Source organism: Oryctolagus cuniculus, chromosome 15, assembly GCF_964237555.1.
Source record: "Oryctolagus cuniculus chromosome 15, mOryCun1.1, whole genome shotgun sequence".
NCBI classification, from domain to species: Eukaryota; Metazoa; Chordata; class Mammalia; order Lagomorpha; family Leporidae; genus Oryctolagus; species Oryctolagus cuniculus.
This window is the reverse complement of record NC_091446.1, coordinates 11,480,017-11,502,183: the sequence shown is the minus strand read 5'-3', so window position 1 is coordinate 11,502,183 and position 22,167 is coordinate 11,480,017. Positions and strand designations below refer to the sequence as shown.

The window sequence follows — 22,167 nt, the reverse complement described above, 5'->3', positions numbered from 1 at the left end:
GTGTGGTCAGGACTAGACCCAATATGGGGAATAGGGTGAGCACATAGCAGGACCCCTCATTCAGTACCACGAATCTCGGAAGGCTTCCTGGAGGCAGCAGTCCGCATCCAAGGAAAACCTGAAGGTAAGCGGAACAGCTTGTATGAAGGCCCAGAGAAACCACAGCCCCTGTGAGGAACTGGGTACAGACCCAGGGTGAGGAGAGCAGTGGCAGAGGCCAAGGCCCTGGTCTGCCGGGGGAGGGATCTGGCCTCGCTCCTGACAAGGGACGCCACTGAAGGCCCCTAGCAGGTGTCCTTGGAAGAGCAGGCTGGCGCGGACTGAGGGACCCACACACGACAGGAGGGAGTCATCCCAGCAGGGGGTGCTGTTGCACTGAGCCTCGTGGCCACAGCGGCCACCGGAGGGAATTCCCCGACTTCACTACATCAGGCCTGAGCTAGAGCGTGGGGGAGGGGAGGGTACAGGTGAGGCCAAGGATCCTGAGGTGCTGCTGTCTCCTGAGGTGGGGAGAGCTGACCTCCACCTCGGCTGCGTGCAGCTGGAGGTATTGTGGATGCCGCGGCAAAAGCCCAGGACCAGGCTGAGGGTGGCAGTGTGACACCGTGGTCAGGGATGACAGCAGGCCAGCAGAACGGGAGACGGGGCCAAAACAGCCAGCGGCAGACAGCTCTAGTCTGGCCGTGAGGGGGTTTTTTCTGACTGACGAGAGGCAAACAGCTCCCATGTGCTGGTTCGTTCCCCAGCGTCAACAGCCAGGGCCAGGAATGCATCCAGGACCCCAGCGTGGGTGGCAGCGACCTGATCACCACTCATCACTGCTGCCCCCCGGGGTCTGCATGGGCCCGGAGCTGACCCCAACACTCGGGTATGGGACACGGGCACTGTAACCACCAGGCTAAGTACTTACTCTGGGCTCCTTCGATAGGGCAGGTGACGACAGCAATTTATTTAGTACTTTTTATTATTATTTTTACTTGAAAGGCAGAGACAGAGCAAGATCTTTTCACCTGCTGGGTCATTCCCCAAACGCCCTCAACAGCATGGGCTGAGCCAGGCAAACCCGGGAGCCAGGAATTCATCAAGTCTCCAATGTGGGTGCAGGGACCCGAGAACTGGAGCCATCACTTGCTGCCTCTCGGTGTGTTTTTTTTTTTTTTTTTTTTTTTTTTTAATTGCAGCAGTTTAAATGACACTGGGAAGGAGGCAGCGAGGGAGGCTGGGACCAGACAGGAGGGCAGAGCAGAGCAAGGCCCCGAGGAGAGAGAAGGCCCAGAGCCTGGGGGAGCGCTGACCTTGCAGGGGACGGGCTGGCTGTGGGTGCAGGGGGTTTGCCGATGGGGTACAAGGACACTACTGCTCGTTCGCCTTGGCTTTCATGGTGGGAGGAGCCAGGGTTATTTGTCCATGAGGAGAGAGGAGGAGCTGGGGGCAGGTGGCACAAGATTTTCGGAGCTGTCCAGAATCAAGTAGCTGAGTGGGGAAGTAGGAGCGTGTGGGCTGGAGGCGCCCACTGGGGTTCACCACGTCCCTCTGGGGATGAGCCTGTGTCCTGCGCACGCTGGGCCCTTCGCTTGGTTTTTCCAGTTCTCAACTTGCACAAGTTTATTAGGAATTTCACAGTAACTTTTCCCAGGCCAGTTCTTCCTTCGTCCCTGCAGGGTGTCAGGCCACCTGCCTGTCACTCTTCCGGCAGCCTCAAAACCCCAGACACAGCCGGCCTGGCCGCTGTCTCAGCATGGCATGGTCGAGCACCTGTCACAGGCACCTGTGGGGTCTCCAGGAGTTTGCTGGCAGCTGGACGGGCGAGGCCCAGCGCCCCTACACGCCCCTGTGATAGAAGACTTCCGTTTCTTCAGTTGACGACCGGATGTCCTCCTCCAGCTTGGCGCACTGGATCTGAAACCCAATCAGAGTCCTCAGAGTCACACGAATAACTCAGTTCCTGAGAGCAACCACCGCACAGCCTTTCTCAATGATGTCTAAACTACAGCAAACATATCACCTTTTAAAAAACATTTATTTATTTAGGGGCCGGCACTGTGGTACAGTGGGTTACCCCAGCCTGCAGTGCCAGTATCCCATATGGGCACTGGTTCGAGTCCTGGCTGTTCCATTTTCGATCCAGCTCCTTGCTAATGGCCTAGGAGGGCAGCAGAAGATGGCCTAGGAGCTTGGGCCCCTGCATCCATGTGGGAGACCTGGAGGAGGCTCCTGGCTCCTGGCTTTGGATCAGCTCAGCTCCAGCTGTTGCAGCCATTTGGGATGAACCAGCAGTTGGAAGACTATTCTCATTCTCTCTCTCTCTCTCTCTCTGTAACTCTTTCAAATAAACATTTTTTTTAAACATTCATATACTTATTTGAAAGGCACAGTGACAGAGGAAACACACACAGAGAAATCTTCCATCTGCTGGTTCACTCCCCAAACAGCTGATCTGGGCCAGGCAGAAGCCAGGAGCCTGGAACTCCATCTGGTCTCCCATGTGGGTGGTAGGCACCCGAGTACTTGGGCCATCTGCTGTCGCCTTCCCAGGTGCTTCCAGGGAGCTCGATCGGGAGCAGAGCAGCCAGGACTGGAACTGGCGCTCTAGCCGGGGATGCCGGCATCACAAACGGCTTTACCCGCCACGCCGCAGCGCCAGACTCTCATCTGACTTCTTGAGTGGAAAACTCCAAATGCAAACAGAGGAGAGCAGAAACAACAAAGCCCCACGTGTTCACGGCCACAGTGACCATGAACAACCTGCCGATCTTTCAGCGAGCACCTCCCACAGAGGAACCAGGTGTTTTCTCGAGTGTCTTAAATGTTTTAAAACAGAGAGGAGACCGGATCCCGGCAGCTGGGATCCCCCAAGCTCTGAAGCCTTCTTGCGAAAGGGCCAGGCTAGCCTCACACAGCGGGCGCTGATGCATTCACAGTGACGTTTTATGGGAGGACGGAGTCATGCTGCACTTTCATTGCAACAAGCCATGCTCAAACAGCAGGCCTGAGGTCTTGTTCTAAAATCTCAAGGAGGTGCAGCCCCACCCTGCCACCCCCACGGCAAGGACAATGATTGTCTAACATAATCCAAGGCTTCGACACTATATGCTGGCAAAGTCACCTGAATTCATGACTCTACAAACCTAAGCCTCCAGAATTTACGTTCTGAGCAAGATCGTTCCATTGGTGTAAGGGCTTCTGAGGGCATTACTACCTCTAACTTTAGTGAGAAAAAAAGGCATTGGGATTCTCAGCGAATGTATTAGATGGCTAATACAGCGGCAGCAGCGCCGTCCTGGCCCTGGTACCTCCAGGCTACAGCCCGTTGCAGGGCCACCGTGGCTTCAGCTGTCTGATGAGGAAACAGCACATGAGCCGGTTTGACTCATCGTAAATCCTATCAATTACCCACAGTGCAGTGCTGCCCAGGCTCGCAGCCACCAGCCCCACGCGTGTCCTGAAATTGCAGTTAGTTGAAAATTCAGTTCCTCAGCCCCACGAGCCGCATTTCAAGGGCTCGGTAGCCACGTGTAGCCAGCAGACTTCTGGTCAGCACAGAGAACGTTTGCCTCACTGCAGGAATTTCCACCAGATAGGGTACTGCTACAGAATTTCATGGGATATCTAAAATTTCTCCAATAAAATATCTGTAAGGCTTTTCTGTCACGCCCTGACGGGGGCACGTACCCGGCCGACCTGGGGAAACATGCTGAAAGAAACCGGCGCCATCAGCCCCATGGTCAGGATGGTACAAGACAGCTTCATGGACCACAGTGATGGCGGGTGTTTCAGGAAGAACTGGGTCCTGTAAGAGACAAGGCAGAGCTCACAATGGATGAGGAGGAACATCCCTGCGCTGTCCCTCGCTGGCCTCTGGCGCCAGCGGTACCCAATCCCACTCGCACGCACGTGCAGGCCTGTGCCTCGGCTCCCACTCAACCCCCAACCAGGCAGAAAAGCAGCTGCACAGGCCGAGTTTTGCTCAAGGTGAGTCGGGCACGGCGCTGAGCACTTCACACACATCTGCCCAGTGGGTCCCCGAGCCTTATGAGGTCTGCATCGTCATCACGCAAGCTCCAGCGGTGCCGGAGCCCGGGGCCGCTGGGCTGTGCACATCTGGCGTCCTTGCCTGTCCCCTCTCTTGGAGGAGTAACCGCCAAGCTGACTGCGGCGAGCTCTTCCATGCCGCCCGCCGGGCTCAGAATCTAGCAAGTTCAAAACACTGAACCCTCCCCCAGGGAGCTGCGTGTACCTCTTACCGTTTGAAAAAGTACGTGAAGACTTCGGGAATAAGAGCCGACGTCCCAAACAGCACTGCCCTGGATAGCGCTGTTTCTCTAACGGCCTAGAGGAAACAGAGAGGCTCAGCATGAGGAGTGAGCTGACGTCCAAGGATCCGGCAGCTCACGCCCGAAACACACACACCAGCTCGCCCTCCTCCTGCAGGGGGATCACACACAGCCTTCCCAGCGCACAACCTGCGAGAGCAGTGGGGGAGGGGTACCCCCACCTCATCCCGCAGCGGGCTCCACCAGGCCAAGCACCCCGAATAAGCTCCCCGTGTACCCACAAAGCACAAGCCAAGGCAGTCTCCCCATGAATCCCGGTGCAGAACCACACGGCGGTCTCCTTGGCAGACACGCTGGCGGCACCCCTGGGTCACTTTCTCTCAGCCCAGGGCTCTGCCACCGGCCTCCTATGCTGAATGGCTCCCCAGCGATGCCCAGCCTAGTGGAGCCCAGCCCTGAGCACCCTGGCGGGGCGTCTGGCCGACGAGGGTCTACCTGTCTGTCCTAACCTTCACAGGGGCAATGAAACTGTAGTGCCACCAAACGCTGTTTGTACCCATCTGTACTTACAGCACCTCTGCTGTGCGTGAATCCATATGTTAACATTAAACTCTAAACACTGCTTTAAATTTGAGAGGCAGAGATGGACAGAGAGAGAGAGGACTCCCATCCTCTGGTTCACTCTCCAAACACCCATGATGACCAGGGCTGCAGCCAGCGGTCAGGAAATCCATCTGGGTGTCCCGCATGGGTGGCAGGGACCCAGCCAGTTAGCAGGAAGCCGGAGCTGGAAACAGAGCCAGGACCTGAACTCGGGTACTCCAGTGTGGGACGTGGGCATCTTAGCCGCCACGCCACACTCCCGCCCCGGTACCCCAGGCATTCAGACGGGGAACTCACGGTAGGAGTCACGGGCACAGAACTGTGTACCCTTGAGGGCTACGTAAGGGCCATTGTGGCTATCGAGGGGCTCCTGTGTTAACCTCAGAAGCCAGCTCTGGGGAAGGCACGGCTCCACACACAGCACAGTGCTCTGCTCACGGCCAACAGCACCACTCCCTGGCCTGCCTCAAGCTCCAGTCCTTCCATCCCAGCCTTGGCTACTTGGCCATGGCCTGCCCACCACGTGGTACCCAGCTCTCTGCTCACAGCATGGCCGGTGGACTGGGGCCAGACGCCAGCCCTGTGCTCTTCCCTCAGCAGTGGGTGCCTTTCACCCATAAAGACAGCCGGAGCCAGGGAGTGCGGTTTTCCCAGGCGGCTTCAGGAATGCAAAGAGCCGCCTAGCGGGGGTGTTTCCTCCAGGCTCTGTCCCACGTGCATGGGCGACATCCCCAGGGGATATCCGTCCGCAGGAGGCACCGTGAGACGCATCCCAGCGTGCAACTCGGTGGGAAAACCACATCAGCCGGCTTCTTGAAACCAGGTCAAAGGTGCCCTGTTACAATCAGATATTGCTGGCTAAACGCACTTTCTGAAATTCTAGCCAAAAAAAATAAAGCTTCGATGACAGGGAAACAATAAAGGGACGCGTGTGCTTGTGCACAGCTGGAGACGCTTTATTCTGAAGAGAAAGATAAATTTTGCTTTTGCTAGGCCGGCACCGCGGCTCACTAGGCTAATCCTCCGCCTTGCGGCGCCGGCACACCGGGTTCTAGTCCCGGTTGCCCCTCTTCCAGGCCAGCTCTCTGCTGTGGCCCGGGAAGGCAGTGGAGGATGGCCCAGGTGCTTGGGCCCTGCACCCCATGGGAGACCAGGAAAAGCACCTGGCTCCTGGCTCCTGCCATCGGATCAGCGCGGTGCGCCGGCCGCAGCGCGCCGGCCGCGGCGGCCATTGGAGGGTGAACCAACGGCAAAGGAAGACCTTTCTCTCTGTCTCTCTCTCTCACTGTCCACTCTGCCTATCAAAAAAAAATAATAAAATAAAAAAAAATTTTGCTTTTGCTTTTTTTAAAAAGATTTATTTATTTATTTGAAAGTCAGAGCTACACAGAGAGAGGAGAAGCAGAGAGAGAGAGAGGTCTTCCATCCAATGGTTCACTCCCCAGATGGCTGCAATGGCCAGAGCTGCGCTAATCTGAAGCCTCTTCTTGGTCTCCCACGTGGGTGCAGGGTGCTTTCCCAGGCCAGAGCAGAGAGCTGGACAGGAAGAGGAGCAGCTGGGTCTCGAACGGGTGCCCATATGGGATGCTGGCGCTTCAGGCCAGGGTATTAACCCACTGCACCACAGCACCAGCCCCTCTTTTCTTTTTTTTAAGGCCGACCATCAACTCTTTAAATTGGGCCTCCCGCTTGGGACATTCCTGCGGGGGAGACGGACTCCAGAGCCACTGGCCACCAGCGCCAGGCACCCGGGCAGGAAGGGATTCCCACAGGGGCAGCACAGCACCCGGCAGACGGGCAGGTGGGCGGGGCTGGGGAGCCCTTGTGGACCCAGCGTCTGTGCTTTCTGCTCTTGGGCTTCCTGCAAGTTCATGGCCATACTCACACCCCGAGGTCAAGACAGAGCTGAGGCAAAATGCGCGCGCGCGCGTGCACACACACACACACACAGTGTCCACCTGGAGAGCTGCCAGTCCACGTTCAGAGCAGATGTCCACCTCCTGGGGAACGGACAAGCAAAATGCGGCATGTCCACACCACAGGGTGTGACTCAGCTGTGAGAGGAACACACGGCTGCCTGGTGGCACGAGACGGGGAGCTGCAGAGAGCGCTGCCGGCCCCAAACGACTACTGTGCAATGCTCTCAGATACAGTTTCTAGAAAAGGCCAAACTAGGGCGACACAGCAGACTGAGGCCTCCCTGGGGCTGGGGCTGACTGAACAGGCACAGGGGAAGGTTTAGGGATGACAGCGTCCAAAATTGCACTGTGGTGATGGCCGCACAGTTTATTTTGGCTAAAGTTCACCAAACTGTACTCTTACAGTAGGTGGATTTGACAGTGTGTGAATTACACCTCTATAAAACTTGAAAAATAGCCTCTCTTGTGGCGTACGGGTAAGCCTGTATCGGAACGCCTGTCTAAGCTCTGACTGCTCTGCTTCTGACCCGTCTTCCTGCTAATGCTCTGCAGAGGCAGCAGACGACGGCCAAGCACCTGGCTCCCTACCACCAATGGGAGAGCCAGAGGCAGTGCCGGGCTCCTGGTTTTCCAGCCCTACCTGCTGCAGGCATTTGGGGAGTGAACCAGCAGGTGCAAGATCTCTCCTTCTCTTTCTCTGCTTGTCAAGTAGATGAAAATAAGTAATAAATATTTTAAAGTTATGTGTCTCTTTAGGGTGATTCTTTAGGCCTAGAACCATCATTTCAAACCTGAAACATATTTTCTCTCTGGCAGCAATGTCTCTCCTTGTCACTTATAATTATTGCATCCCTGTTGTAATTCATTGAGAAAATGGGGCCATGCGACTATAGATGGTGCAGCAGAAATACCGTGGCCTGAACCCAATGGTTCATCATTCGGCTCTGTCAACCAGATTCTGAGGTGAATAATGAGTGTACAGGCGTGGAATGAGCATGTGAAATGAGGTCTTGGGGCTGGCGCTGTGGCACAGTGGGCTAAAGTCCCAGCCTACAGCACCAGCATCCCATATGGGCGCCGGTTCAAGTCCCGGCTGCTCCACTTCCAATCCAGCTCTCTGCTATGGCCCGGGATAGCAGTAGAAGATGGCCCAAGTCCTCGGGCCCCTGCACCCACGTGGGAGACCCAGAAGACACTCCTGGCTTCAGATCAGCTCAGCTCCGGCCGTTGCGGTCATTTGGGGAGTGAACCAGTGAATGGAGGACCTCTCTCTCTCTCTGGCTGTACCACTCTCTATAGTTCTGCCTTTCAAATCAATAAAATAAATCTTAAAAAAAAAAAAGAAAAGAAAAGAAAAAGAAATGAGGTCTTTCCTGACCTCCTCCTGCACCACACGCCACGCAGGAGGATGCCAGGTGGCTATGGACATTGCCCGGTGTGCTGACCCTGGGGGAAGCCGGGCTCCCTCTGTCCGGTGTGCTGACCCTGGGGGAAGCCGGGCTCCCTCTGCCCGGTGTGCTGACCCTGGGGGAAGCCGGGCTCCCTCTGCCCGGTGTGCTGACCCTGGGGCAAGCCGGGCTCCCTCTGCCCGGTGTGCTGACCCTGGGGCAAGCCGGGCTCCCTCTGCCCGGTGTGCTGACCCTGGGGGAAGCCGGGCTCCCTCTGCCCGGTGTGCTGACCCTGGGGGAAGCCGGGCTCCCTCTGCCCGGTGTGCTGACCCTGGGGGAAGCCGGGCTCCCTCTGCCCGGTGTGCTGACCCTGGGGGAAGCCGGGCTCCCTCTGTCCGGTGTGCTGACCCTGGGGGAAGCCGGGCTCCCTCTGCCCGGTGTGCTGACCCTGGGGGAAGCCGGGCTCCCTCTGCCCGGTGTGCTGACCCTGAGGGAAGCCGGGCTCCCTCTGCCCGGTGGGGCTGTGCCACGCTGCTCTTCGTGCCGTTTGCAGCAGGCTGCCTCACACGTAATTCTGCAGCTGCAGCCAGAGAGCAGAGAGCTCACTTGTGGAAAACAGGACTGAAGTCTACACCCAAAGAGAAACGACCAGTCTATACCAGCTTCTTACAGCTGAATGCACACAGAAGCAGAAGAGTAAACTATGTAACAGTGAAGAGTTATTTCAGAGGCCTCTTATCATCAGAGTTGTCAATCCTCAGTAACAAACTGGCCCCTAACCACGAGTCTAAGAGAATTTGCTGTTGGGTGGAAGGGGGGTGCAGCGCAGGCTGGGAGTGGGGGTGACCAAGAGGGACGGACCAGGGGACGGACCTGGCTGAAGCTGATGAACAAGATCTCCCACTCGGGTCAGCACTGTGGTCAGCAGGGTAAGCCAGCGCCTGTGCCGCCCACATCCCATATGAATGCTGGTTCCTGTCCCGGCTGCTCCACTTCCCAGCCAGCTCCCTGCTAATGCACCTGGGTAAGCAGCAGAAGATGCCCCAAGTGCTTGGGCCCCCGCATCCATGTAGGAGACCCGGATGGAGTTCCGGTCTCCCGGCTTCAGCCTGGCCCAGCCCTAGCTGCTGTAGCCTTTTGGGAAGTGAACCAACAGATGGAAGATCTCTCTCTCTCTGTAACTCTGCCTTTCAAAACAATAAATAAAATCCTAAAAAACAAAAAACAAACAAACAAAAAAAACAAAAAAACAACTCCCTCCCATGATGGTTTCCTAGGGCAGCTTGGTGCACGTGCACAGTGTTTTCATCAAACACTGGTCTACGTGTTGCTGGGGGTGACTCCCCAGGGGCCACAGATCCCACCCCGGAACACACAGCAGGTTTCCCAGAGCGCCCGGCCCTAAGCACTCCCAGCTGGCCGGCCCCAGAAGGAGTGAGCCCACCCTCAAGGTAAAGCCCTGAGCGGGGGTGTGCCTATATCCCAGCCGCTCTGCTCCCCTGGGGAACGCAGACTCCAGCGCCATCTTTGAAATGTCAGGTGCAAGACCCAGGCTCTCCTCCCACACGGGGGAGGATGATGAAGAAGGGTCAAGGGCACACACAAGGCTGCCACCAGCTCACCAACAGGAGAGGCCATCCTTGGCCCACAGGGCCAGCAGCGGCAGCTCCGCCCAGTCCCCTACCTTTCTCCCGGCTCTTCTGGACAGGCCTATGACATTGCCTTCCTTGTCCATGACCTCAATCCCTCGAACGGGCTCAAAACTTCGGGATGCAAACACGTTTATTCCACTCACTTGGGCTGCAGACGTAAAGAGACGAGCAGGATGCGTTTGGGTCCAGCAAAGGGACATCTTCTGAGGGGCCTGTCACTTGTAGCCACCTTCCCCTGATCTGAGGGTCACCCACCACAGGCTGTCTCCTGATTAGAAATCCTGGCCCTTGGTTCTGACCGTGGCCCAAAGCCCAGCCTGGCTCCTCGACGGCTTCCAAGTGAAACCCCAGAGCCCTTGAAATATAACCTCGTCTTGGCGCGCGCTCCCGTGCCCACGTCCTGCACCCTAATTTCCCCAGCTGCACCACTGACGTCCCTCGGCCAGCTCTTCAGGCGGCTACGATTCCCACACCCAGGCCTGGAGCACTCAGAATCCTCGGCAGATACCCACGTCACTTCCTGTGGCATCTGGCCACCAGGCTGGGAGCCCCACAGCACCACGTGCTTGCCATGTGCCCCTGGCCAGGGGCTTCCCTTACCTGTGTCTTAGTCTTCTCATTTGTAAAAGGACTGAGAACACGCCCTGCCTGTAAGCGGCTGGCAGGATTCGGTGAGACAAGGTATGGGGATGACTGGGCCGGGTGACTTTCAATGTCACTTGCATTTCCAGGTGCCTGGTCACCCCTGGACAATCAAAGGGGACACAAAGTGTCACCTCTCAAACCAGAACTCTAATCTGGGCCTGGAGGCCCTGGCAGGCTGCGAATGTTGGTTGTCATTGGTGACAAGGTGGCCAGAGGACCCAAGTGTCCCTGAGGATGGAGGAAGCTCAAGGACCCAAAGACAAGCCCAGGGCGTGAGCTCCAGCCCTTGCACTCACCGATAAAGATGATAGGCAAGGCTCTTTTGATGAGAAGGTTATCCAGGGGGTACTTCATTTGGGCCAAATGAGGGATTAACTAGAAAACAAGAGAGAAGGAGCATTAATGCCTGAGACCGAAAGTCCAGCTGAACACACTCAACAGCACAGCGCCAATCCCGACCTGGCTCCTGTGACGAGCAGGGCTCTCCGGTCATGCCCAATTCTTGCCACAGGAGGCTCTCTCCCTATTCATCTGAGAAGGGAACAGGGGCTCAGCACAGTGATGAAAGTCGCCCAGAGTGACAGTCAGGATGGGTTTGAGCCACGATGCGGATTCAGGCTGGTCTGACTCTAAAGCCTGCATTTTAGCCATTACAGATCCTATGTCCAAAGCCACATACAATCTGCATATCATCATCGTGCAGCATAAGCTAACTCTTAAATGGATAACAGTACTGCATACAGTTGTCACTGGGTACCCGAGAATACCACGATCCCAGGACGTTCAAGTTCCTTGGACAAAACGGCATAGTGGAGGCTGGCACAGTGGCCCAGCTGAGCTAGGCTGCTGACTGCCACACCCCCATCCCATATGCACACTGGTTCCAGTCCTGGTTGCTCTGCTTCTGATCCAGCTCTCTGCTAATGTGCCTGGGAAGCAGCAGATGACAGCCTGAGTACTTGGGCCCCTGCACCCATGTGGGAGACCAGAATGGAGTTCCTGGCTCCTGGCTTCAGCCTGGCCCAGCCCCAGCCATTGTGGCATTTGGAGAGTGAACAAGCTGATGGAAGATCTCTGTCTCTCCTTCTAACTGTGCCCTCCCAGTAAATTTTAAAGAATGGCATAGTGCTTGCATAGAAACTGCATACGTCCCCATCTACTTTAAAACATCTCTAGATGACGGATAATACCCTACACGACGTAATGCTTTTACAATGAAAGCAGCTTTCATATCGTGTGGTTTAAGGGAAATTACTAGGAGAAGAAGCCTGTGCCTGTTCGGTACACGGTCTGAGGCTGGCTGAGCCAGAGGGTGCATAACCGTGGATATGGAAGACTGGCTGTACGCGCCTAGAAACCTGGAGGATTAACCTGGTTATGTGGGGTGACACGGTGACAGGTGATCTTCATGTACTTCCTATTCATGCATTCTAGGACGTAAGGTAGGTTGCAATCAGAATACAGCTTTTTGATGCTTAGGAATTAAAAAGACCCATCAGAGTTTAAAACACTTACCCCGAAGAAGGCTGAAGAAGCAAAGGCTCCCGTCCCGACGAAAAGGCCCTCCACTGGATGGCGACTCTAAGGAGGAAGGAAGGCAACCATCGGGGCCGGCGCTGTGGTGCGGCGGGTCAAGTGGCCACATGTGCCGGCAGCCCATAGGGGCACTGGTTCAAGTCCCAGCAGCTCCATTTTTGATCCAGCTCCCTGCTAATGCACCTGGGAAAGCAGAGGAAGATGCCCAAGTCCTTAGGCCCCTGGATCCACATGGGAGACCCAGAAGGAATTCCAGGCTCCTGGCTTCATTACGGCCCAGTCCCAGCCATTATGGCCATCGGGTTGTGAACCGACAGATGGAAGACATCTCTCTCTCTTCCCCCCTCTCTATAATTCTGCTTTTCAAATAAATAAATAAATATAAAAATAACTATTTAGCAAAAACCGCAATTTTGTCCAGCAAGAATAGTTTTTTTTAAATGAAAAAAAAAAAACTCCAAAATACAAAATGTGAATGAGACATTTTCCATTTGAGTAAAGATCTTCTTAAATAATTTTTATTCAGAAAAGCAAATATAAATTATAATGAGGTAAGTTACTTCTAACAAGCAGCACACAATTCATCCAATTCTGCACCAAACGGTCAGAGTCTCTGATCATTGTTTATAGTCCTCGTCTATCTCCCTTACACACTAGGGTCTTCTACTTTCTACTTCTCGAACTCCTTTTCTCTTTTTAAATATTCATTTATTTATTTGAAAGACACAGTTACAGAGAGGCAGAGGCAGAGAGAGAGAGGTCTTCCATCTGCTAGTTCACTCCTCAAATGGCCGCAACAGCTGAAGCTGGGCCGATCCAAAGTCTCCCACGTGGGTGCAGGGGCCCAAGGACTTGAGCCATCTTCCTCTGTCTTCCCAGGCCTTAGCAGAGAGCTGGATTGGAAGAGGAGCAGCCGGGACTCAAACCAGTGCCCACGTAGGATGTGGCACCACAGGCAGAGGCCTACCCAACTACGCCACAGTGCTGGCCCCGATCTGTTGAACTTTCATTTAGTAGAGCATCAAGCCTTTGACAATAGCATCAATGGGAAACTTGTTATCTCAAAAATTTAAAAAGTAAAAAGCAAATTTTAAAAAGGAAGAAAGAAGGAGACAGCACCGCCGTGGCCGTGGTGATACGCACGTAACTGGCGTTTCCGTTGATGATGTTGAAGGCTGAGGTGTAGGCGTACAAGGACACCTGCGGAGACACAGGCACACGCGTCACATCCTGGTGCCACGCACAACAGAACAGAAATTGCGACCCGGGTACCACTGCGCACCTGCGGTAAAATCAGGGACTTCAGCCCTCTCGCTGGCATCATCGACCAAAACACCTGAAGAAGACAGAGGGGGAGGAGTTACAGACGTTTGGGGGGTGGGAGAGAGCCGCTGGCCAGGAAAGGAAGGTCGGGGGGGCAGCAGTGACGAAGCCGGGGCCGAGTGAGTGCTGTCGGAGCCCTGTGGCCACCCAGGAGCCCCACCAGGGCCCAGGTGAGGGGACTTGGGGAGAGCAGGTATTGGACAGTACGTGGGCTTGAGGCCGGCAGCACTTCTGAGCTGCCCCTCTATGGTGTTCTGCATGTAGTAGGCCTTCAAAACAAAGGGGGACCTGGTGACCTGGCTAGGGCCAAGGGGTGGGGGCAGGGTGGACACAGGAGCAGCAGACAAGGGCACGGGAGGTGTACACGGGCAGCCGCCAGGCAGCTCACTCACCATGGGCGCCATGAAAGGCAGGAAAGCTGGCAGGGAAGAGAGGAGCCGTCAGCGATGGTGGCTACGGCAGCACCGGGCACCGCCCAGCCACAGCCCCCACCCCAGCCTCGGGGGGCACGCGCCTCCAGGGACATTCTACTCATCCCTTTATTGTCTGATGCACGCGGCAAAGCTAAAGCAGCACAATGAGAAAGACCTGCCCTAGGCCTCTCCTGGGAAGCAGGCGCAGTTAACCCGCACTTGCTCACCCTCCCAGGAGAATCTTCAAACCCACGAGCAGAATACACAGATTTTCTCACACACACGGCCCTAATGGCACAGACGAGATCACCATACACCACTCCGTGCTCCGCTTGTTTCCGGTAACAGCAAGTCCACAGCACCCGTCATGGGAGTAATCGCTGTGTTCAGGGGTCCTGACAGAGCAGGGCGGGACTCACCCCAGGGCCTGGCCCCTCCTTCGCAGAGCCCAGATCTTACCGCAGCACAGCGCTGGGCTCTGAGCTCCCATGCTGCTCTCTGTCAACTCCACTCCCCCCAGCCAGTGTACCTTTTCAAATTATTTATTTATTTATTTATTTATTTATTTTCATTTCATTTGAAAGGCAGAGAGTCAGACAGACAGAGATCTTCCACTCACTGGTTCACTCTCTGGCTGGGCCAGGCAGAAGCTGGGAGCTGGGAACTGAACCCAGGTCTCCCGCGTGGCTGGCAGGGACCTAACCAGCTGAGCCATCACCTGCTGCCTCCCAGGGTGCACGTCAGCAGGAAGCTGGAATCCCAGGAGCAGAGCTGGGACTTAAATCCAGGCACTCGATAGGGGGTGCTGGTGACCCCAAAGGTGTCATAACCATTGCAAGAAACACCCACTTTCTAAGCTGACCTTTTCCTAATTCATCATCAAAAATCCCTCTGGGGGGGGGGGGCGGCGCTGTGGCATAGCGGGTACAGCTGCCTCCTGTAGCACAGGCATCGCACGTGGGCACTGGTTCAAGTCCTGGCTGCTCCACTTCTGACCCAGCTCTCTGCTATGGCCTGGGAAAGCAGTGGAAGATGGCCCAGGTCCTGCGGCCCCTGTACCTGCGTGGGAGACTTGGAAGAAGTTCCTGGTTCCTGGCACTGGACTGGCGCAAGTTCGCCCATTGTGGCCAGTTGGGGAGTAAACCAGTGGATGGAAGACCCCTCTCTCTCTCTCTGCCTCTCCTTTGCAGTTTCCATGTCCTCCCTACCCACTTCTGAAAAGCAGAGGCAACTCACCCGCAGGCCGGAAGAGCACAGGGATCAGCTTGCTGCTGTCGGGATGCACTGTTGACTGCAAGAGGGCAGACGCAAGGTCAGCGGGCATGCAGCTCTGCTGCTTTGGAAAAAGCTAGAAAGCAGGAAGGGTGAGACTTACGAGACTCCGCTTCCACGCTTCTTGTACCTAGAGAGGAAAACCGAAGAGCAGCTTTGAAAGGCGCCTGCAGGCAGCCCAGCTCCCCCTCCCACAGCAGGAAGGCGGGAGCTCTTCCCTACCACGTGGGCGGAACAACTACAAACCAACGCGCAGGGCTGGCGTCGCGGGGCAGCAGGTTAAGCCGCCAACTGCGACAATGGTAGCCCGTGGCGCAGCCCCAGTGGCTACTCCGCTTCCAGCCCAGCTTCCTGCTAATGCGCCTGGGAAGAAAGTGGAAAATGGCCTCAGTCCTTGGGTCCCTGCCAGCCATGTGGGAGACCAGCATGGAGCTCCTGGCCCCTGGTGTAGACCTGGCCCAGCCCTGGCTGTTAGGGCCATCTGGGGAATGAACCAACAGACGGACGATCTCTGTCTCCCCCTCTCTCGGTGCTCTACCGTTTCAATGAACAAAATCTTTCACAAAAACTGGATCAATAAAATGAACAAATGAAAAAAAAATAAAAAATAAAAAATAAATTTAAAAAATGAACAAATGAACTAACAGCAAGCAAACAGATGTTCCGCATAAAGAAACTGAGCAGGACGTCCAACAGTGCCATCCTCAGCCCTGGAGAGGACCAGCCCCTAGCGGGCCCCTCAGAGGAGCCTGCACCTGGCTCAGAGCAGGCTGGGTGCCGACAAAGACACCACGAACCAAGTCACTTGCAAGAGAGCCACGTCGCTGGCGTGGAAGCCCCGGTGAGTTCTGAGAAAAACCAAGTGAAACCTGCGAGCCTGCCCCAGGCTGCCCCGAGGGCCTGGTGCTTGTGAGCTCCACAAAGCTGGGAACAGCGCAGGGCAGGTGACAAATGAAAGCCGCCTCCGTGTCCACCGGTTCTGCACCCACTAAGTCTGTCAATGGCGGATGGAAGATATCTGAAAACACACTGTGTGCTGAGCATGCGCAGACTTCCTTGTCATTATTCCCTAAACAATGCAACACCGATCTACACAGAATCTACACTGCATTAGGTATGTGAGTAATCCAGAAATGAGTGTGTGCATGTTATATGCAAATACTATGACTCCCCCTCTCCCCCAAGATTTATTTATTTGAAAAGCAGGAAGGGAGAGGGGGAGAGGGAGATGTTCCATGCACTGGTTCACTCCCCAGATGGCCACACAACAGCCAGGGTCTGGCCAGCCAAAGTCAGGAGCCAGGAGCTTCATCTGGGTCTCCCACATGGGTGGCAGGGACCCAAGGACTTGAGACATCCTCTGCGGCCTTCCTAAGTGCATCAGCAGGGAGCTGGATCAGGAGCAGAGCAGCCAGGACTGGAACCAGCCCTCTGATACAGGATGCTAGCTTCATAAGCGGCAGGTTAACCCACTGCACCACAAACACGGGCCCCACTGTGCCATCTTATACAAGGGACTTGAATGAGCACCAGTGGGTTTTGATATCTGCATGGGAGTTTTGGCGGGGGGAGTTGGTAGCTGGAGCCAATCCCCATGACCTTCAGGGGACATCTGCACTTGGTACTTGCTGTGAGCAGCTGGGCACACACACGACACTGCCTGGAGTGCAAGACAGGAGGTGACTGCAGAGGCCTGCCTGAGTCTGGAGTCTGCCATGGGCTGCAGGAATGGCTGTGGAAAAGCCCCAGTAACACCCACCACAGGGAAGGAACCCTGCTGCACCCGGTCTATGGAACAGAATTCTAACTCCACTGTAAAATCCGACCCCGGTTTGAAAAGCTGACAGCTGGGCCACGTGTACAACGGCAAGATTAACAGCCAAGCTCTACCTGGCTTCGGCGGTGGCAGGCAGAACTCTGGGGACGGCCATGCCCCGCCGTGAACGGGCACCAGGCACACAACACGTACCCTGTGGTCCCGTGAATCAGGCCTGGAGGCATCGTCACTGGTGAACAGCAGCTGCCTTGACTTTTCTATCTTTTCCTGTAATCACAGAATGGAGAGAGCAAGCAGTGATGTCACCACAGTTCAGACAGATCCACAACCACAGGCTCGTTCACCCGCATGCGCCGTACTGGAGCTGCACGCCAGACACCAAGGCGGCCCCAGCCTGGGGCTCCCTCCCTGGGGCCCCCGGAGCAGGGTCCCCGCACTGCTGACTCAGCGTTCCTGGCGTCCTCAGCAGCTGCTGCAGGGCCCCCTCTGCTGCTGCCTCGCCCCTCTCTCTGATCTCACTGCCTCAGAAGCAGCAGGCACCTCCAAATCTGTAATCCCTTCTCCCTTACTCAGCACCACAACCAACAACCAATCCTGTTTTCTCTCTGCTCTTGACAAAAAAATAGCAAAAAAAAAAAAAAAAAAAAGTGGGGGCCGGTGCTGTGGTATAGTGGGCTAAGCTTGAGCCATCTTCCACTGCTTTCCCAGGCAATCAGCAGGGAACTGGATCAAAAGTAGAGCAGCCGGGACTTGAACCGGCGACCATAAGAGATGTCGGCACCACAGGCGGAAGTTTAGCCCGCTATGCCACAGTGCCGGCCCCATAAATAAATCTTTTTTTTTTTTTTTTTTTTTTTTTTGACAGGCAGAGTTAGACAGTGAAACAGAGAGAGACAGAGAGAAAGGTCTTCCTTTGCCGTTGGTTCACCCCCCAAATGGCCGGCGCTGCACCGATCCGAAGCCAGGAGCCAGGAGCCTCCTCCTGGTCTCCCATGTGGGTGCAGGGCCCAAGGACCTGGGCCATCCTCCACTGCCTTCCTGGGCCACAGCAGAGAGCTGGACTGGAAGAGGAGCAACTGGGACAGAACTGGCGCCCCAACCAGGACTAGAACCCGGGGTGCCGGCGCCGGCGGGGGATTAGCCTAGTGAGCTGCGGCGCTGGCCTCCCATAAATCTTTAAAAAAAAAAAAAGTCAAAGAAAAAAAAAATCAAAGAATGAGTACACACCATAATCCTCCCACCCAGACCCTCATACCCTAGTCTCACCCCCTCCCCGACCCTCAGAGGTGGCCACCAACATTATGAGGTATCCAGTCCACATCTGCATACTTCATATACACATACATGTGTGGACACTTCCAAAAGTTTGTGAAAAAGGTATATTATGAAAATCTATGGAGCTGGCTCTGTGGTGTAGCAGGTAAAGCTGCTGCCTGCAGTGCTGGCAACCCATATGGGTGCCAGTTCGAGTCCCAGCTGCTCTACTTCCAATCCAGCTCTCTGCTATGGCCTAGGAAAGCGGTGGAAGATGGCCCAAGCCCTTGGGCCCCTGCACCCACATGGGAGACCAAGGAAGCTCCTGGCTTCAGACCAGCCCAGCTTCAGCCATTGTGGCCAGCTGGGGCTTGAACCAGTGGATGGAAGAACTCTCTCTCTCTCTGCCTCTCCTTCTCTCTGTGTAACTCTGACTTTCAAATAAATAAACTTTTTTAAAAAAAGAAAAGAAATCTATGTATGGATTTCAAGGGTTTTTTGGTATCAAAATAAATTTTTAAAAAAATTCTGTATTTGAGAGGCACGGAGGGCACATGAGTTCTCATCTACTGGCTCACTCTCCAAACGTCCAGGCGCCAGGGACTCCATCCAGGTCTCCCAGGTGAGAGGCAGGGACCCCAACCCTCCCAGGGTGTGCATCAGCAGGAAGCTGGAACTGGAAGCAGAGCCCAGACTCAAAGCAGACACTCCAATATGGCAGCATCTTAGCTGTCGTACCAAACACTCCCCAATACCTTTAACTCCATTTTCCACCAAATGCTTAAAGTACCCTCTGTGGCACAAGTCTGCCGCTCTGCAGACACCAGGGACAGGCAAGGCCCTTCAGAATCCGCCTCGGCCCCCTGCATTCAAAGCCCCTTGTCCAGGGGACAGGCTTTCCCACCCCGTGCTCTGCTTGTGGTCCCCTCTCCCTGATGTGCCTGCCCCGCTCCTCCTGGCTCAGCCCCCTCCCAGAGTCCCCCCAGTCCCCTTAGCGCCCCAGCAAGCTTTGTGACCAGTGCGTCTCCCAGTGTTCAGAAGATCTGTGAGATTCGCTGTTAATCACCGGCCCCTGGCCTGGGCTCGGTATTACCTGTTAAACAGATGTACCCATTCATTTGTCACTCTTCCAATCTAACCCACTCATTCGAAAGGAACAAACACATACTCTGCAATTTCAACTGCTTTCAAAAGGGCCACGCTCTTCAAATTCCAAAATAAATGAGACAGGGCAGCGCTGTGGCGTAGTAGGTAAGCATGTGCCTGTGGCGCCAGCATCCCACATGGCCACCAATTCGACTCCCGGCCCGACTGCTCCTCTTTGATCCAGCTCCCTGCTGATAGACTGGGAAAGCAGGGGAAGGGGGCCCAAGTGCTTGGGCCCCTGCACCTGTGTGGAAGGCCTAGAAGAAGCTCCTGGCTCCAGGCTCTGGCCTGGCCTGGCTCAGCTGTTGCAGCCATTTGGGGAGTGAACCAGCGGATGGAAGATCTCGCTCGCTCGCTTGCTCTCTCTCTCTGTAACTGCCTCTCAAGTAAATAAAATAAATCTTTTAAAAAAGAACAAAGAATATTGGTTTAAAAAAATAAAATAAAATGTGAGGCTCGTTATCTCTGAAGACGATACTTACAATGGAAATGACCAGATTTGTAGGGTCTAATATTTCTGTCCACTGGAGAAATCTTCGAACAAAAGACTGCAGAGGAGAACATCCGAGAGAACGTGAAAAGCAGCAGAAAGACAAAGCCACACAGTCACAACAGAGTCATCATGTTCTCCTGGAGCCCATACAACACGCCCATTTCCCAGGTGAGAAAGCTGAGGGACAGACTTAGGCCAACACAGCAGAGGACTTAGCAGTCTGTGTGCTCTTCATCGCCCAAGATAAAACTGCTGGGACCTGTGTTGTGGCACAGCAGGTTAAGTATCGGCAGTGACACCCTCATCCCGCTCAGAGTGCCAGTGTGAGTCCTGGCTGCTCGGCTTCTGATCCAGCTCCCTGCTAGAGCACCTGGGAGAGTAGGGGAAGATGGCCCAAGTGCTGGGGCCGCTGCAGCCGTGTGGGAGACGGGATGGAGTTCAAGCTCCTGGCTGCCGCGGCCATCTGGGGTAAGCCAGTGGATCTCTATCACTCTTTCAAATAAATAAAAACAAATTTAAAAAATGCACCTGGGTTCACTCTAAGGAGCCCGGTTTGCTCCACGTGCCCGAACTTCACAGTGGCTGCAGCTGCAGCTCTACCCGCACCCTGCGCTCCCCTCCGTCCTCAACCGCAAAACAAATCCAGGGGCAGAAAGGCCAGACAGGGGATGCCCAGGGCGGGGTTTTGGGGCCGGAACTGAGTCGCGCCCAACAAAAGGGATGCGAAGGATCTCGGGAACGTCTCCCGATTGCACGCTGAAGCGCTCCCAGTCCCGCCTGCTGGGCTCCCGCACTGTTACCACCCAGGCAGCTGTTTCTTTCTACCCGTTTTCGTGCGGCTGCCCCGACCTTTCCAATCACCCGCTCAGGCGCGCCCGACGGGTGCGGCCGGGGCTACTTCCGCTCCGCAGGCGGCAGCCCAAGGACCGGGGTCTCGCTCGGAGCGACTCGGCCCCCAGGGCGGGGGGCTGCGGCTGGAGGCGGGACACGCAGCAGGGGCCGACACCTGCGGCCTGGATCTCTCCGTCCGGGCCACAAGCAGGGTGACCTTGCGGCGACTCGCCCGGAGCAGCTGCTGCACGTCCCTTCGCCCCCTCCAGGGGCCGGGCGGTGCGCGCCCCAAAGCCATCTTTGCGCCGGGGAGCGCGCGCGGGGCGACCCCGTGGCCTGCCCAAGGTCGCCGGGCCCGCCCCAGCCCGCACGCCCCGGGCCGTACTTGGTGTTCGGCGATCCAGAAGCGCACGTTGGGCTCCATGCAGCCTGCGGCGCCACACTTTCTCCTCCTCTTCCGGGAACCTGCGCGGTGGTTGCGGGGGCCGCCGCCTCTAGGCCGGGCGCGGAGGAGGAGCCGGCGGCGCGCCCCGCCCCGCCCCGCGCGCGCCCGCTACTCCGCGTCCCCGCGCGATCGCGCCCCGGGTTCCAAGGGCCGGGAGAGCCCACGTCTCCCGCAGGGCGAGATCTCCCAACTCTGCTGCGCCTAGTAAGGGAGCCAGAGGGTTCGCGTTGCCACCCCTGCCAGGATCCTGGATAGGGCGCGAGAGGCCCCGCCCCCTGCTCCCCTCCCCTACACGCGGGTGGGAGAGCGCACGCCTTTAGAATTATCCTGAAAACCGTTTCGGTTGCCCATCAAATTCAGCGTGCACGGTATTGGGTACAATCAGGGCTGCTTACGTTAGTGGCGCATCCCGGTGAAAAATGCAAGTAAAGTGCTGCTTATAAAAATTATTGAGAATTTTAAAAACGCAGCGGCAGAACATGAAACCAGGTGTGGGGCCCGGCTGCCAGCGCCGTCCCTCAGCCCCACGGTTTCTCCAGTGTTGGAGCAAGTTCTGTACTTTGTTGAGTACCAGGTCAGGTAAGACTGACTAGTGACCCGGAGGGAGCTCTAGTCCGGTGGCTCGCACCCAAATGCCTGCTGCGGCTGCGGCTGGGCCAGGCTGCTGGGGACCTAGGTCTCCATGTGGATGGCAGGGACCCGACTACTAAAACCATCGCCTGTGCCTCCCGTGGACCTTAGCAGGAAGCTGGAATCGTGAACAGGGGTACAACTCCAACCCAGGCCACCGGATACGGGCTGTGGGCATCCAATGGCAGCTTAAGGGCTAGGCTAAATGCCTGACCCCAAGTGAGGGCTGTGGTAGAGGAAAATGAGCCTTCCCTCCTCCCCTCGCCCCTCCCCCAGAACAGGGGTGGATGGGGGTTGTCTGTGTGCATTTGGATTCACAGAAGGCAACGTGTACTTAGGGTATTCTGGGGGCCTCTGGAGCCCTGGGCTGGGGACGCTAGCGCACCGTTTAGTGTGTGACCCTGGCAAGTCTACATCTCCACGTCTGTCTTCTCATCTGTAAAATGCAGACAGTAGCTGCACACATCCGGGTCTTGCTGAGGATCAAAGCAGACAGAATATGGGGGAGGCGGGACTGACAGTGCTGGACACCAACAGCCGGCCCCTCCAGCAACCTGCAGCCAGCT

At 55.9% G+C, this 22,167-nt stretch overlaps 1 protein-coding gene across 4 annotated transcripts; it reads right to left on the bottom strand.

Moving 5' to 3' along the window:
* Positions 1-946: 946 nt before the first annotated feature.
* On the bottom strand, positions 947-21,070 carry SFXN4 (sideroflexin 4). Of its 4 annotated transcripts, none has more exons than XM_008270598.4 (14): positions 20,912-21,070; positions 19,685-19,750; positions 16,995-17,069; positions 15,129-15,155; positions 14,990-15,044; positions 13,733-13,758; positions 13,300-13,353; positions 13,161-13,217; positions 11,997-12,062; positions 10,778-10,856; positions 9,869-9,984; positions 4,245-4,330; positions 3,673-3,790; positions 947-1,899 (listed from the first exon to the last, which is right to left on the bottom strand). In XM_008270598.4, exons 1-14 carry the CDS (start codon positions 20,948-20,950, stop codon positions 1,822-1,824), a joined length of 942 nt encoding a protein of 313 aa, XP_008268820.3. In that variant the 5' UTR covers positions 20,951-21,070; the 3' UTR covers positions 947-1,821. The 4 variants fall into 4 exon arrangements, with proteins under 4 accessions (XP_008268820.3, XP_051680186.2, XP_008268821.3 ...); XM_051824226.2 differs by having other exon boundaries at positions 16,916-17,069; positions 20,912-21,063; XM_008270599.4 differs by lacking the exon at positions 16,995-17,069.
* Positions 21,071-22,167: the final 1,097 nt, after the last annotated feature.

Bases quoted from the DNA above. Each gene is read 5' to 3' on its own strand.
- SFXN4 (XM_008270598.4), bottom strand. From the start codon at position 20,950: ATGGAGCCCAACGTGCGCTTCTGGATCGCCGAACACCAA. The intron at 17,070-19,684 runs GTAAGTATCGTC...CTGTGATTACAG, and splicing joins CAAATCTGGTCATTTCCATT to GAAAAGATAGAAAAGTCAAG. The intron at 15,045-15,128 runs GTAAGTCTCACC...GCCCTCTTGCAG, and splicing joins AAGCGTGGAAGCGGAGTCTC to TCAACAGTGCATCCCGACAG.